Raw genomic sequence first — 15,146 nt, forward strand, 5'->3', positions numbered from 1 at the left:
TTCCTTCCCACAGCAAAAATGATGCATCTCATCTATAAAGCTCAAACAGCACTCAATACTACTTCTAGAACAAATGTTTGTACATTACCCTTTCTTCTTAGTACAATAAAACAATATTTGCAAACCTGAGGACCACAGTCAGCCATTCTGCTATCCCAATCTTCTGATGGTTTATCTAAAAGCATAAAACTGTTCTTTTGGGGAAAAAAAAACTCTAAACAATGACATACAAGGTGCAGTTTTCTACATAATCACTTCCCATTTATGTAACCTGTATCTGTATCATTCTACACAAAGATACTTGGATATAACAGTATAAAATAAAACTACATCTAAAGCAGCTAACAAACCATCTTCGTCAATTATGACATAACTTTTAATTAAATCTTCTAAATCTAGAAAAACAGCAGGTTTTAACTACTTTTTAATCTAAGTTCAACAAACAGTCAATCACAGTTCTTGAAACATTTGATGAAACTATGGAGTGTGATGGGAAATCACACAAGTCTTGGTAAATTTTAGGGATATATATATAAATATATACATATATATATTATATATTACACCATATTCCAGTCAAGGAGAATCATTCATTAAACATCCAATAAATAGCAAAAAAAATAAATAAATAAATATATATATATATATATATATATATATATATATATATATATATATATATATTTATTTATATTAACACAAACAGCTTTACACTTCTGTACTTTGACATAAAACGTCTCATTTCATGACAGAAAGCATTTTTATTTATAATCAACCTGATTCATCGGAACCCACATGACCCCCCATACATATATACTTACATATATTCTACTGTCTTTATTTTTATGTAGTTTTCTTTATATTGTAAAACACTATCTTGTCAAATTATGAAAACATATTCTGGATAAGGTTATTAAAAAAAATGACTGGTTGGAACATTACTAGATTATTATTGTTATAAACAGACTCACAGTAATGGAAATCATGTACAGTTTTCTTCTCTCTCTTTTTTACAACATTTGCTCTTCCATATTTAACTCACAATTCTCAATATAAACCTGGTTCTCAACATAAACTTGCTTAAGCAGTGCAGAGAATATTGTATAATAATATATAATTAACAATTTCATGTACCACAGTTTTGACTTAAAGCTTTTCATTTTTTTAATAAATCACAATGTATATTTCACCTGTAAGTTTCTTTTCTAACTGAAAACCTCTTGGAATACTTTGCACAGTGAGACAGTTCTCAGAGAAGGATGACACACCGTAAATGCTTGATGTTTAACATATTACTCTGCAAGGCAGAAAAAACTATGAGTGTTCATATTCACATTATCATGGGATTCTGAGGATAAATTCTGTCCAAATGAATTTCTGGGAACTTGTAATAATTTGGACAGTGTCTTCTGATGCTAAAATCTTCATTTAATTGTCGAAACTACTGTAACAATTCAGTCTTTGTGAAAATGAGGGGCAGGCATCTTCATCTTATGACTACCATACATACTTAACCAACAAGAAAAGGGAGAAGCTCACATTCACATTGTAACTGGTACAGTACAGCAGCAAAATGAAACAGAGTCCCTTTCCAAACAGATGTAATGCAGTCAGGGAGCTATAAGGAAGGTCTTGCTTTCCCTATCCACATCAAAGATATCAGCCACTGAATCCTCTAAGTCTGCTTTCCAGGATACAGAAGAGGTAGAACCCCCTCTTACTCTTGCTTCCCTATCTTGATGTCCTCAGATGCCAAGAAAATGGGGGGGATGCATAGGCTCAATAGAGGATGTGGATTCGATGATCATGGGGACAGAAAAAGAAAAACATTTAGCAAATATGCACACACAAAAGTCACCCTGTCATAAACACTAAGTCCAGTGATCTTGCAGAGAAATCTTTCTTACTTGCACACCATAATCATAGCAGATTGATAAAAAACTGACAGCTTTATCAATGAGTTTAGCTCCTGCTTCACTACTACAGGCTGGACTACTGTCCAAAGTCTCTGACCCCTACAATAAACTGGTTGTATTATGTTCCCTGCACTTTTTATTACTTATTAGCAAGACCCAAGTTACTTAGTCTCCTTCAATAAAGGCAAGTGCCATCACACTCCATCTCAGAAGAACAGTCTATTCTTTTCCTTGAGAATACCATGGCCTAAGGCTGGAGGTACTGATGGACACAAATAGTTCAATTGCATGATGGAGCTCACTATGAGATTATACCAAAAGTAAATAAAACAATCTGCAGAAGAAAAAGCCATCTGGTGGTCCCCATTTTTGACACCTTTATGAGACTCAACTACATCTTCTAGTGCTGTCTATGAAAATGATGGGCAGGAGTGGTCACAAAAAATGTACCCCTAGGAAGTACTGGTGAACTAATTTGAGTTACTGCAGATTGCTCTAATAAGCTTTCCACCTCCCCTTTTCACAGATATGAGAAAGGACAGAAAGAGAAGGCAAAGCAGAAAACAATCTTCATTAATGACATTTGTTTAATTAATGAATTAATCATTCATTAAGGACATCTGACAAACATGATGTGAATTCCTCTAAACCTACCTGGCATTTGAAAAGCATGATGTGTCATTACCTCAGGCTACTACTTCTGCAAATCAGAACTCAAAGTGATTATGACAGAACATAAAAATTGTTCTGATAACAAATCCCCCTAACTGCATTTTATATCACAAAAAATACATGAAATTTTAAAACAAATTCAGCTCACCAAAAGCTGTTTTCCATCTTCATTTAGGAGTACAGTTTCTAAAGTTTGCTGAATATAAACACCTTCATTAAGATCATCCAAATACCTAAGAAAGAAGAGCAAACACAATGTAATTCTGCAAAGTCTGGTAAAATATCTAAAGCTCAGTTTACTTACCTGATTTTTAAATGCATAAAAAACTTATGGAAAGTTTACAGAAACACGAGATAACGATTTTACAGTAAATATGCTTATGAACTAAAATGAACATCACAACACAAAACGAATATATTATACATACATACATACATACATGTATATACATATTTTTACTTCAACCTCTTTTTCACTCCATAACCACACCTGAATATTTCATGTATTTCAAGTTAGTGCAGAAAAATAAATGGCAAAACCACCCTGCAGAAAATGCTTTTTCAAAAGCAGCAAGCAACCAGTACTAAGTTTATGGTATTTTAGCCGATGCAGAATAAACATTGTTAAAACACACCATACGGTGGATATTCAGAAATGTTGGCCCCATTGCAGTACACAATTGTGCTCGATGAGTGTCCACATAGGGTGTGTGCGATTCTTAGACACAGTAAGCACAAGCCAAAACCAAACACCGGTTAACAGTATCTACTTATGGTGGTACAATGACAAGGCAATAAGCACCATTATTAGAATGAGGCACTGTATAAATACAAATGAAGGAAAATAACATAATGCAGCAATTCAGTAATGTATAATATCTGTGACTGGAAGTACCACCATCAGTAATTTTGACCGTCATAAACTGCCAGTGTTACAAGTGACTAGGGGAATGATGTTAGTGCTAGCAAAACAGCTTTTGCAAATATGTACATGCAACAGGGTGTAGTTGCTACTAGAAGTCACCATGTTGCATGCCACTGCCCTCAGATGTACCATGTCAGACCATGCTTAACATTTCATGGCCTTCATGTCACTGACATTATAAGCCACTATCGTGTGGCTGGAGTCATCGTGCAGGAGCTGGATGATATTTGTCACCCTCTCCCCTGCAAATCTTACCTCTGTTGTGTGTTTTGGTGTTTGCCCCAACTACCTACTCTCAAATCTCTTACCATACTTTCATTTTGTCTTTCAACCTTCCTCACCTTTTCCTTTTGGGGAATAAAATGTGTGTCTGTCCCACAAAAGTGGCCCTTCCTCCCTCTCCCTCATCACATTCTTTCCCTATGTGCTTCTCCTGTGTACTTCTCTCTGCCTGCTGTCCCTTTCTTCCTACACTCCTATACTCACATTTCCACCCCTCATTCTGGCACTTACAGTAAACCTCTCCGATTCACAGACTACCACTGATGTTCTCCACTAGCAAGGGACTCTGATTGGGAAGGTGGCCTCTCAGGCAGAGCTGAAGGATAATACAGCAGTCTAGGGAAGAAGCTAATACTAATTAGTCATGTGTTCTACCCAAGAAATGCCATTAGCTCCTGATTTACACTGCTAAGCAACTCACATAATTGCTTGGTCACAAATTTTCACTGCTGAAGGAAAAGTGAATGACGTCAAAAGACAGCCGACATCCATTCACTCCTGTGGAAACACTCACAGTGGAAAAACATTAGGACCACCTAAAAAAAAAAAAAAAAAAAGAAACCACTACATTTTGGAGACTGCCAAAGCTCAGAAGAAGAGAGGAGGGAAGAAGGACCAGCATAGCTCTCTAGGAACCCAAGAAGGACGGCCCTAACAAAACCAGCTCTAGCTCTGGAAATTCCATCTAACTTGTAGTTCTTGGTAAACGTATGCAAAAATGTCCACATAGCTGCCTCAAGAACAGACTTCGTATCCAGACACTTGAAAAAAAAAGCACCAAAAGAAGCCACAGCTCTAGTAGAATGAGCCTTAACAAAAAGAAGGCTCTTAGCATGAAAGGAATAACAAAACAAAATGGCTTTAGAAATCCATGAAGAAATAATTTGATTAGGATTACTGTGGTACTGTCTGTAAACACCTTGAGAGGTCCTGGGGAGAAGACAAGACAAAAGGAATGAAAAGACAGCAAAAGAGCTCTCATCTCCTTGGCATTGAGGTGGTCTTCCTGTTGATGAGGTGAACAGATTCCCTGCATCTTTAGGGAGCTGAAAGCTGCTCCCCATTCCACGTCCAAAGCATCTATAAACAGCTCCTGAGAGGGAAAAGGTGGATGAAAAGTGAGTCCTGGATTGAGAGTCAACTGCTGAATCCACCAATGAAGTTCCTGCTTGAGACGTGGTAGAAGGGGAACTAAAAATTCAAGGGGATGAAAATGTTGAAGCCAAACTGACTTTAGGAACCACTGAAGTTTTCTCATGTGGAGTGGGGCAAAAGGGAACACAGGAAAGGTGGAAGCCATGAGCCCCAAAGCTCTCAGAGATTCCCTTGCTGTTACAGAGGTCAGAGGAAGAAGAAATTAAAAAAAAAACGAAAGGAGAACTGGGCCTTGGGAAGAGGCAGGGATCCCAGCATAGAAAGTCCGGATCCTACACCCCAGAAAAACATGATCCCGACAGGGAGTCAAAAAGGACTTTTTGAAATTTATAGCCAACTCCCGGCTCTGCAGAAGGGAGATGGCAAAATAAAGATTTTGCAACAAAGTCTTTGGAAAGGATGCCTGAACAGGAAGTCAACTTGGATCCCCCTTAGCCTTCAAAAAGCAATCACATGAGCAAAAGGCATTTGGTGAATACCCTTGGGGCATTTGAAATGCCATAGGGCAAAGTAGAGAACTGAAAATGCCAGGAAGCAACATAGAAATGTAAAAACTTCCTGAAAAGGTGATTAATCGGGATATGAAAATAAGCATCCTTGAGGTCCAGAGGCACCAGATAAACCTACGGAAGCACAAGGAAAAAAGTCTGAAGGCACAAAATTCGAAAAAAGAGGGTACCTTCAGAACCGAGTTTAGATGACAGAGATCCAGAATAGGTCTCAAAGTGCCCTCTTTCCTGGGCACCAAAAACATTCTGGAGTAAAACTCCATCTCCCTTTGGTAAAATGGAACTTTCTAAATAGATTCCCAGAGTCCAGAAATGCTGAAGCATCCCTGGAAAGAAAGGCAACTGTTCCAGAGGGGGCCAAGGAATGCCCATAAAAAGGAGAAGAGATTTCCAGGCCATTAAATACTCTGGACAGATAACAGACTGAACCCAGGAATTCTGAGTAATCTTTAACCAAAGAGAAAGGGAAAGATGAAGAGAAAGAGGAATGTAGCAGAGAAGAACAGGGTAGTCAGACAGTCTCTGGTTTGTCAGGAAAAGGAGACTGCAGTGGCAAAGAAGTTTGGGTAGCTTTAGCAGGAGGAGCCTGCTGCTCATCCTTCTTACCCTTGGGGGGAGGGTGAGACTGCATATAAAGGCTGGTTTATTGGAGTAATTTCTCTGCATCTTAGGCACAGGAGAAACAAAAACATGCTTAAATTCCTGCAAGGCCTTGCCCTTATTCTGAAGGGAGAGTATAAGACTGAAATGCTCAGGGAGAGTTTGCAGGAACAGCAGGAGGTGATTAGTCGGGGTTTAAGCAGGGACATTGCCAATGCTGTTGGAAGTGTAGTTCCGAGGCTTTTTTTGAATTGGGTTAAGGAGGATTGGTGAGTAAGTTCAGCAGGTAGCATACTCTGGGTTTTGTCTACTGAGCTGGCGAATAGAGAGTCCCCAGCCGTAAGTAAAAATAATGAGTTTTTACAACCCAATAGTTATTATATTCCACCTGTGTCCCTCTTCGACAGGGGCAATAGGTGCTGATTTTAGTGTCTGCTTGAACCACACACCCTTGGGAACATGATTTGAACTTGGCTGGGCTTGTAAGGGCCTATGATCCTATAAACCAACTTATTCTAATTCCTTCTTGTATTATGACAGCTGTCATCCTAACCACCAGAAGAAAGGTAATGTTAAAGGCCAGATGGTAAGACTTGCTCGTATGGTTACTGATGTAAATGTGTTTTTAAACTATTTAAATTCGGCAAACAGCAAACACGAGAGAAGTGAAAAAACAAGTCGTTCACACCAGGTACTTAGCGTATTTGCAATTTAATCCAAACACTTTCATCTTACTAGTTTCAGACTTCTTCAGAATAAAAAAAGTGCACAAACACATACTATATACCCATTTCTTCACCCCTTTCTTAATTAGTTCACTTCAGACCTACCCAATTGTTAAAACACAGCACAACATAAAAGGTATATTACATTCATTTAATACTCTGTCACAGCCTCACAAAACATATTAAATATTGCAAATAATGTCATAAAATTCATAAAAAAATATGCTGCTTTCAATTTTGACAGCATATCATCAAGTCCAGGCTTTTTATCAGAACTGAGTTTAATTTGCCATTTTAGCTCTTTAAATTCTAAAAATTCATCACTAGGCCCACCCCTAGGTCCTAAGTCAACATGATCTATAGCACAAAATTTAAAGGCATGTGTGGGGTTCTCCCTAATATGTCTATATAGGGCATTCTTTTCATTGTGATGTTTAATTTCATAAATATGCTCGTAGATCCTAGCCCCAAATGCTCTCTTGGTTTTCCCCACATGATGACTGCCATATGCCTGACATACTGCAACATATACAACTCCTTTGGAATAACAAAAGTATTTTTTAGGAGGTTTAACCGTGCCAAAGTTCACAATAGTAACTCTATCTTGGTGAACTACATGTTGACATTGGGCACATCTTCCACATTTAAAACATCCTCCATCAACCCTTCAAGCACGGCTACTCTCCAACATCCCCTTGAAAGAAGCCTCTTTTCAGTATACAATGGCCAGTTTTTCTCCTAACAGGGAAAGTAACAGAGTCCATTCTGAAAATTCTCCAATATTTCTTGACAGCGTTGCAAATGTCATAGTTAGTCAATGCTGTATGGTAGTATCAATGCCCTACCATAACTCTCTCTATTCCCTTTTCAAATGTTTGTAACATGGAAGTGGTTCACAAGTCCAACAACACAGGATACACACCTTCATTCCTTTTCATCTGTACCTCACTCATTATGTTGACCACCATCTCCTTCGGGTACCCCCTTCTAGTTAACATACCTTCCAGAATCTCACATTCCTGGAGAAAATCACCCAGTACAGAAACCATTCTGGCCAATCCTACAAATTGGTCTTAGGCTCTCTTTTGATGTGTAGGGTGCCAACTATTGTAGTGCAGCAAGGAATTAGAATAAGTCGGCTTCCTATAGAGATGTGATGTAAAAACCTTGTTGTTGTAATCCTTTCTAATGGTGACATCCAAATAGTGAAGTACATCTCTGTCCATACACATGGTAAATCTCAGAAAATGTGTTGTTTCATTAATATATTGAAAGAATTCATTCAGCCTGTCCTCACCGTCTTTCTAAAATAGTACCACATCATCTAAAAATTGGCCATAGAGCACCCAACAGTATTTAAAAGATGAATTAAAGACAAAAAGATCCTCCCACTTGGCTAGCACTATGTTAGCAAAGACAGGGGCACAATATGCACCCATTGCTATCCCCTGCCTCTTCTTGAATAAATGCCCCTCAAAGCTCACAAAGTTGTTCTCCAACACAAGTTCGAGGCACGCAGTAGAAACTGTGGTATAGTCCATGTTTGTGTTTTTGACTAAATACTCACAAAACCAGTCAATCCCCTGTTCATGTGGGATGACCGAAACCAAATCACAAATGTCTATAGTTACCATTAGCAAGTTATCATCATACATTTCTTGTCTAACCTTCCCAAGAAAGTCCCAAGAATCTCTAAACAATGTTGCCCTATTCTCAAGGGCATGTTTAACTTTAAAATCCACAAACTTTGCAATACTAAATGTTTTTGATGCTTTTGCATCCACTATTGGGCATGGGGGGGGGGGGCGGTTGGTGATAGATTTATGAATTTGTGGGATCCGTGGATGTACTGTCTCCAAAAATTCGTGTTCCTCTAGAAAAATCTGCCCATTCAACAACTCAACCAATGTTAAAGCAACATTTCTGTAAGCAATGTTGAGTTCATTACGGGAGACTTCTGTATAGGTATCACTGTATAGTAATTCAAACATCCTGTTAATGTAGTCATTAACATTCATTATCACCAGCCCCCCACCCTTGTCCGGTTTCATGATGCTAATGTCCCTATTAGCTAAAATTTCTTCAAAAAGCATCACTTCATTGGGTATTAAATTTCCTACTGTATTATGATCCTGTCCTGATCGAAGGTCACGAATTTCTTTAACACAAAATGTTTCAAACTAACCATAGGATGTTGGGGGGGGGGCTGTATGTACTAGGTCTTTTTAATAACAATCGGTAACACCCCAGTGTTAGCCCCATTTTGAAATTGCATTGCCAAATTAAATTTTCTACTGAAAACTTTTACCTGTAAAATTGTTTCCACTATGTTAGCCCTTTTAGCTGGGACAAAGTTCATTCCCTTCTCGAACAAGTCAGCCCACTCAGAACTAATGCTGATGTGACTAAGATTGTAAATGTAAAAATCCTCTCCTGTATTATTTTATAACGGTAACCTTGTTGTCTTCTATAGACTCCTCTTCATTAGTGGAAATTAACTGTAATACTGGACATTCTGTATCCCCCCTCCCTCTCTGCTGATCCTGCACCACATGTTGGTGGCCCCAGTTCCCCTGGGTGCCATTCTGTTGGTCTAAAAGTCACTGGGATCGCCTTAAAGGGGGGTCCGTAAAGGGGTCGGTTTCTTCTAATTCACTGTCCAGCTGGTCAATAACATCACCCATATTAATTTCAAGCCTGTCTTGTCCAATCCTAGATTGTCCTTTAGGGAGGTTAGGGTATGCTGTTCCATTTTCATAGTCTAGCTTATCCCTCAAAAGTTTTTGTCCTTCCTACTCTTAATATCCTTTAAACTTCTTTCAACATCATTAAAAACATGATTAAATTCCCTAGATTTGTGTTTAAATAACAAGTCATTTTTAATATTGTCCATTCAGTTTAATTATTTCACTGTCTAACACTTGTAATTGTCTATTGTTATCAACTATTAATACATTCAACAAATCACAGCCTTGTCTACTGAACAACTGAATAAGCTCACGGTACAAAAGTGAGTCCTTAGATAGTCCAGTGGGGTACTTCCACATCCGTAACCCCTTAGGAATTTGTTCACATCTTAAACACTCATACCTGTAAATTAAGTCCTTGAAGTGATTTATTTGCGAGTCCAAATGGAGAGTAGATACGTCATTAATTATGGAACCTTATGGCCTTGATGGTCTTAATATGGAATTGGATTTGCATGTGTAAAAATCACAGCATCAATTGAAATGTATTTTTTTTTGGTTATAAGCATTTCATTTTAAATGTCACTTTATTAATTTTCTAGCACATATTGCTGGGTTTTAGTGAGGTTACCTATATACCATACATTTGTCAGCTAGTAATCTAGAATTAAATTGTTTCATTCAGCTGTTTGGTCTTTATGTAATTGCATCACCATGACTCATTTTGTACCTACCATAAATGTAGATGTTCGAGTGTACACCCTGCTGCAGTCATCACACTTGGGTTATCCTGTCGTCAGGTGGTCCCGCAGTCGGCTGGAATTCCAAAGTCTTGGTCCAGTGTCGGTTGCTGTCGCTTCTTCCCTGACGTCAGTGTGTCAGGGGTATAAATAATGCAACCGACGTCATTTTCTTCAGTTTTTCTTGCTCCAGATGTCAGGTGCCCCCAAAAAGGTGGTCAGTAATTAGTACCAAATTGAGTAAACTTGCACAAACACAAAATCCCTTCAGTTATAAGCAAATACATCAGGAAGGTATTGAAGAGATTTAGCCAGTAGGTCAGAGGGGATGGAGGGAGGGTAACCTGGACTGCAGCAGGGTGCACACTCGAACATCTACATTTATGGTAGGTACAAAACTGTACTATGTTCATCGTGTTACCCTGCTGCAGTCATCACACTTGGGTTGAATCCCAAAGCTAAGGATGAGTGGAGGTATCATAGAGGGTGCTAGAAGGCCCTGCAGAACTGCAGTGGCGAAGCCTGCCCTGGTCTTAGAGTAAAGTGGTAAGTGATAGTGTTTGGTAAAGGTGTGTACTGAACTCCAAGTTGCAGCTTCCAAAATCTCCTTGGTTGGAACCCCCCTGAGAAAGGCTGTAGAAGTAGCTGTTGCCCTGGTAGAGTGGGGCCTAATGGTAGCAGGAACTGGTTTTCCATGATGGGTGTAGCAAAAACGTATGCAATGACCTATCCATTTGGAAATGGTTTGCTTTGATATAGCCTTCCCTTGAGAAGCTGTAGCATAGGATACAAAGAGCTGGTCAGATTTTCTGAAAGCCTTAGTTTTGTCCAAGTAGTAACGAAGTTGCCTGTGAATGTCCAAGGAATACAGGAGTCTCTCACCTTTGTTCTGTGGATTTGAGAAGAAGGTGGGTAAGTGGATGGTTTGATTTAAAGCCATACTGGAAACCACCTTAGGCATAAAGGAAGGATTAGTTCGTAGAGAAACCCTGTCTTGATGAAAAATGAGGAAAGGCTCCACTGCCATTAGTGCCTGTAGCTCTGAGACTCTTCTAGCTGAAGTTATTGCTAGTAGCAGGGCAGTCTTCCATGATAGGAACTGAAGATCTGCAGAGAAAGCTGGTTCAAAGGGAGGTAGCGTTAGTTTTTCCAGAACAAAATTGAGGTCCCATGTTGGTGTAGGTGCTCTCCTGGGGGGTGTAATGTTTTTTGCCCCTCTGAGGAACTGCCTTAGAAGTGGATGCGAAAACAAGGGTGGATCCATGTTGTAGTGGGCCGAAATAGCTGAAGCATGGATTTTAATGGAGGAGATAGAAAGTCCTTTGTGCAACATCTCAGTTAAATACTGTAGAATGTGAGGCTGAATTGTGTCTTGGCCTTTAGATTGGTTCCACGCACAAAACCTTTTCCATTTGTCCGAATAAACCTTCCTGGTGCTTGGCCTCCTAGCTTCCAGAATAACATCCATAACTGCTTGGGAAAGAGGAGCTGGCTGGATGCTTAGTTGATTTGCCATGCAGCCAGATTTAAGGTTTTGAGCTGGCTGTGAAGAATCTGATTGTTTTGTTGTGTGAGTAAATGGGAAATTTGTGGTAATATCCATGGTGGGCCGTGGGCCATATTCCTCAATAGCGGGTACCAGTGCTGGCGTGGCCAGTCTGGGGCTATGAGAATCAGTCGAGGTCTCTCCTTTTTGACTTTCAGAAGTACCTTTGTGAGGAGAGGCAATGGAGGGAAGGCATATACTGTCAGGTTTTTCCAACTGAAAGAGAGTGCATCCATTTTCCACGCTTGATGGTGAAGTGCCCTTGTACAAAATTTTGTTAGTTGATAGTTTTGAGGGCTGGCAAACAGGTCTATGTCTGGAAGGTCCCATTTTTGAGTTATCATTGTAAATACTTGTGGATCTAGTTTCCACTCGTGGGGATCAATGATGTTTCTGCTGAGGTAGTCTGCCAATGTATTCTTCTGTCCTGGCAGGAATTGAGCTTGTAACTGAACTTGGTAAGCCAGAGCTGTGTTCCATAAGGTCATTGCTTGCCTGCACAGAGGGTAGGAGTGGGTACCCCCTTGTTTGTTTATGTACCACATTACTGTGGTGTTGTCCGTCTTTATTGTCAGTTGTCCTGGATGTAATAGATCCGTGAAGGCTGTCAGAGCTTTCTGTACAGCTAGCATCTCTTTTTGATTGATGTGCAGATTCCTTTGTTCTGCAGTCCATAAGCCTTGAATGCACTGTCCTGCAATGTGAGCCCCCCAGGCGTAATCTGATGCATCTGTTGTGATAGTTTGCCTGGCTGGGGGTAAGGTGAAAGGCTGACCCTTGTTGAGGTGACATGCCTGTGACCACCATGGAAACTCCTGTTGTAGGCAGGGAATGAGAGATATCATTGTGTCCAAGCTGTGGCTGTGTTGAGACCATACGCTTTTTAGGTACCACTGTAATTTCCTCATATGCAGCTTTGCAAATGGTATTAGTAGTATGCAAGATGCCATGAAGCCCAAGGCCTGCAGAATTTTTCTTGCAGTTAATTGGGCCTTTGTTGTCATTGTTTTGAAATATTGAGTCAGTTGTTGTTTGTCTGGCGTCAGATAAGCCTTCTGGGCCGTTGTATTCAAGCTGGCACCCAGGAATGTCATATTTTGTGAGGGTACTAGTTTTGACTTCTTTTCATTTACTGTGTACCCCAGGCAATTTAGTAGATGTTTCACAAAAGCCAGATGATGTAATAGAATGTCCTGGCTTTCTGCTTGGATGAGGCAGTCGTCCAGGTATGGGTATATTTGAATTCCTCTTTGTCTGCAGTATGCAATTACTGGTGCCAGGCATTTTGTGAAGACTCTGGGCGCAGTAGATAGGCCAAAGGGCAGTGCAGAGAATTGGTAATGGGTTGAACCTGCAATGAAACGGAGGTATCTTCTGCAACTTTGTCTGATGGGGACATGCAGGTATGCCTCCTTGAGGTCCAATGTTACTAGCCATGCTTCCTTGCCCAACATGGGAAGAAGCTGCTGTAGTGTTAGCATCTTGAATTTGGGTACTTGCAAGTAGGTGTTTTGAATTGAAAGGTCCAGAATTGGTCTCCAGGCATTGTCCTTTCTGGGCACTAGAAAAAGTCATTTGAGTAAAATCCTTGACCTTGCTCTCGAGTAGGTACCAGTTGAATGGCTCTCATGTCCATGAGAGCTGTAATTTGTTTTTGTGCCTCTGCCCATTGATTTTGTGGCAGGTTTGGCATTCCTCTTTTCATTGGCAAGGTGTGAAAATGGAATCTGTATCCTCGTAAAATTATGTCTAGGACCCATTTGTCCTTTGTGACAATGTGCCAGTTGTCTAAAAAAAGTGCGAGTTTTCCTCCCAAGGGGGCTGCCAAGAGAGTGTTGCTTGGCCAGATGAGGTGCAAGTCGTTGAGTTTGCCTTCTGGTAGAATGGGACCTGTCTTCTCCTCCCTTCTGTGTTGTAGTGCCCCATTGGCGAGGTTTGTACTGGGCTTGTGGTTGTCCTCTGCCCCTTGGGCGTCTGTATTTACCCATCTGTGGTTTGTCTGTAGCTGGAAAGGACCAATTTTTTGTTGGCCAGTTTCTGCTGAAGCGAGGGGGCTGTACCTGTAGGAAATCTTTGACTGTCTGCATAGATTTTGCCTTATCCTCCATTTTCTTTAAGACTTCTTCTGCTTTAACTCCAAAAAGAACATTCTGCTGTAAGGGAGCATCTAGAAGTTTTGCTTTAACATGATCAGGTAGAGTTTGTTCCTTTAACCAAGCATGCCAACGTATAACAGACCCAGTGACAGCTGCTCTGCAGGAGGCCTCCAAAGAATCAAACCCACATTGTAAGGTATGTTTGCCCACCTGTTCAGTGGCATGCAACAGATCCTGCATTTCTTTCAATTCAGATTGTTGAGGGAGAGTGGTCATTTTTTGCTTTAACTGAGAGATTAGAAATTGCTGATACTTAAGCATTTGAAATTGGCAATTTAGTGCCCTCATAGCTAGAGTGGCTGAGGTGTAAACCTTTTTCCCCCACCTGTCTAGTGCTCTGGAATCCCTCTCAGAAGGTACAGGATTTTTAGCCATAGAAGCCTTAGCCCCCTTGGGACCCTGGGAGATTGTCTCTAGGTCAGCAACAGGGCTTTTGTAAAGAAATTTATGGGAATCAGGCACTCTATAATATCTGTCAGGCTTAGCCGGAGCAGGAGGAAGAGAATCAGGGTTAAAAAGTACAGTTTTGTACCTACCATAAATGTAGATGTCCGAACTGGATAGCATCTGCAGTCATAACAAGTGGGTTGTCCTGTCGTCAGGCAGCCCTTCAGTCGGCCGGATTCCAAAGTCCGGGTCCGGCTTCGGCTGATGTCGCACTCCACCCGACGTCATCTCTGTTGGTCTTCGGGTATAAAGGCATCAGCCGGCGCCATTTTCCTCAGTGTTTCTTGCCCCAGATGCCAGTAGCCCTCTTGCAGGCTAAAATTTGGATAGATGCCAATGTTTCCAAATAGATAGAGGTAAACACAACAATAAGCATGTATGTACATATACACAAACAAATACACCATAAAGACTCCCCAACAGCTAGCTATTAGAAGGGTAAACACCCTAGGAGTACCACAGAGGGGATGGAGGGAGGGTAATCCTGACTGCAGATGCTATCCAGTTCGGACATCTACATTTATGGTAGGTACAAAACTGTACTATGTCCTTCATGGATGCATCTGCAGTCATAACAAGTGGGTAGAATACCATAGCCAACTAGGGAGGAGGATAAAAGTAGATTATGGTGTGTTTAGGATCCCTTGCAGTACAGCAGTGGCAAACCCTGCTCGGGATCTGGAATATAGAGGCAAATTATAATGCTTGGCAAATGTATGCACGGAGGTCCAAGTAGCCGCCTCAATAATGTCTTTGGTTGCCACTCCTCGTAAGAAGGCTGTGGTA

The 15,146-nt window shown here is 40.5% G+C and overlaps 1 protein-coding gene across 1 annotated transcript in view; it reads right to left on the reverse strand.

The window, feature by feature from the left end:
* The window catches only part of WASHC5 (WASH complex subunit 5), a 1,015,994-nt gene that overhangs the window by 902,925 nt on the left and 97,923 nt on the right, over positions 1-15,146 (reverse strand). The window contains exon 3 of the mRNA XM_044066602.1: positions 2,737-2,821. Coding sequence (XP_043922537.1) covers positions 2,737-2,821 — 85 coding nt within the window. The remainder of the gene's footprint in view (positions 1-2,736; positions 2,822-15,146) is intronic.

The sequence above is a fragment of the Protopterus annectens genome, chromosome 3.part1, assembly GCF_019279795.1.
Source record: "Protopterus annectens isolate FY-2018-M chromosome 3.part1, PAN1.0, whole genome shotgun sequence".
NCBI lineage: Eukaryota > Metazoa > Chordata > Ceratodontiformes > Protopteridae > Protopterus > Protopterus annectens.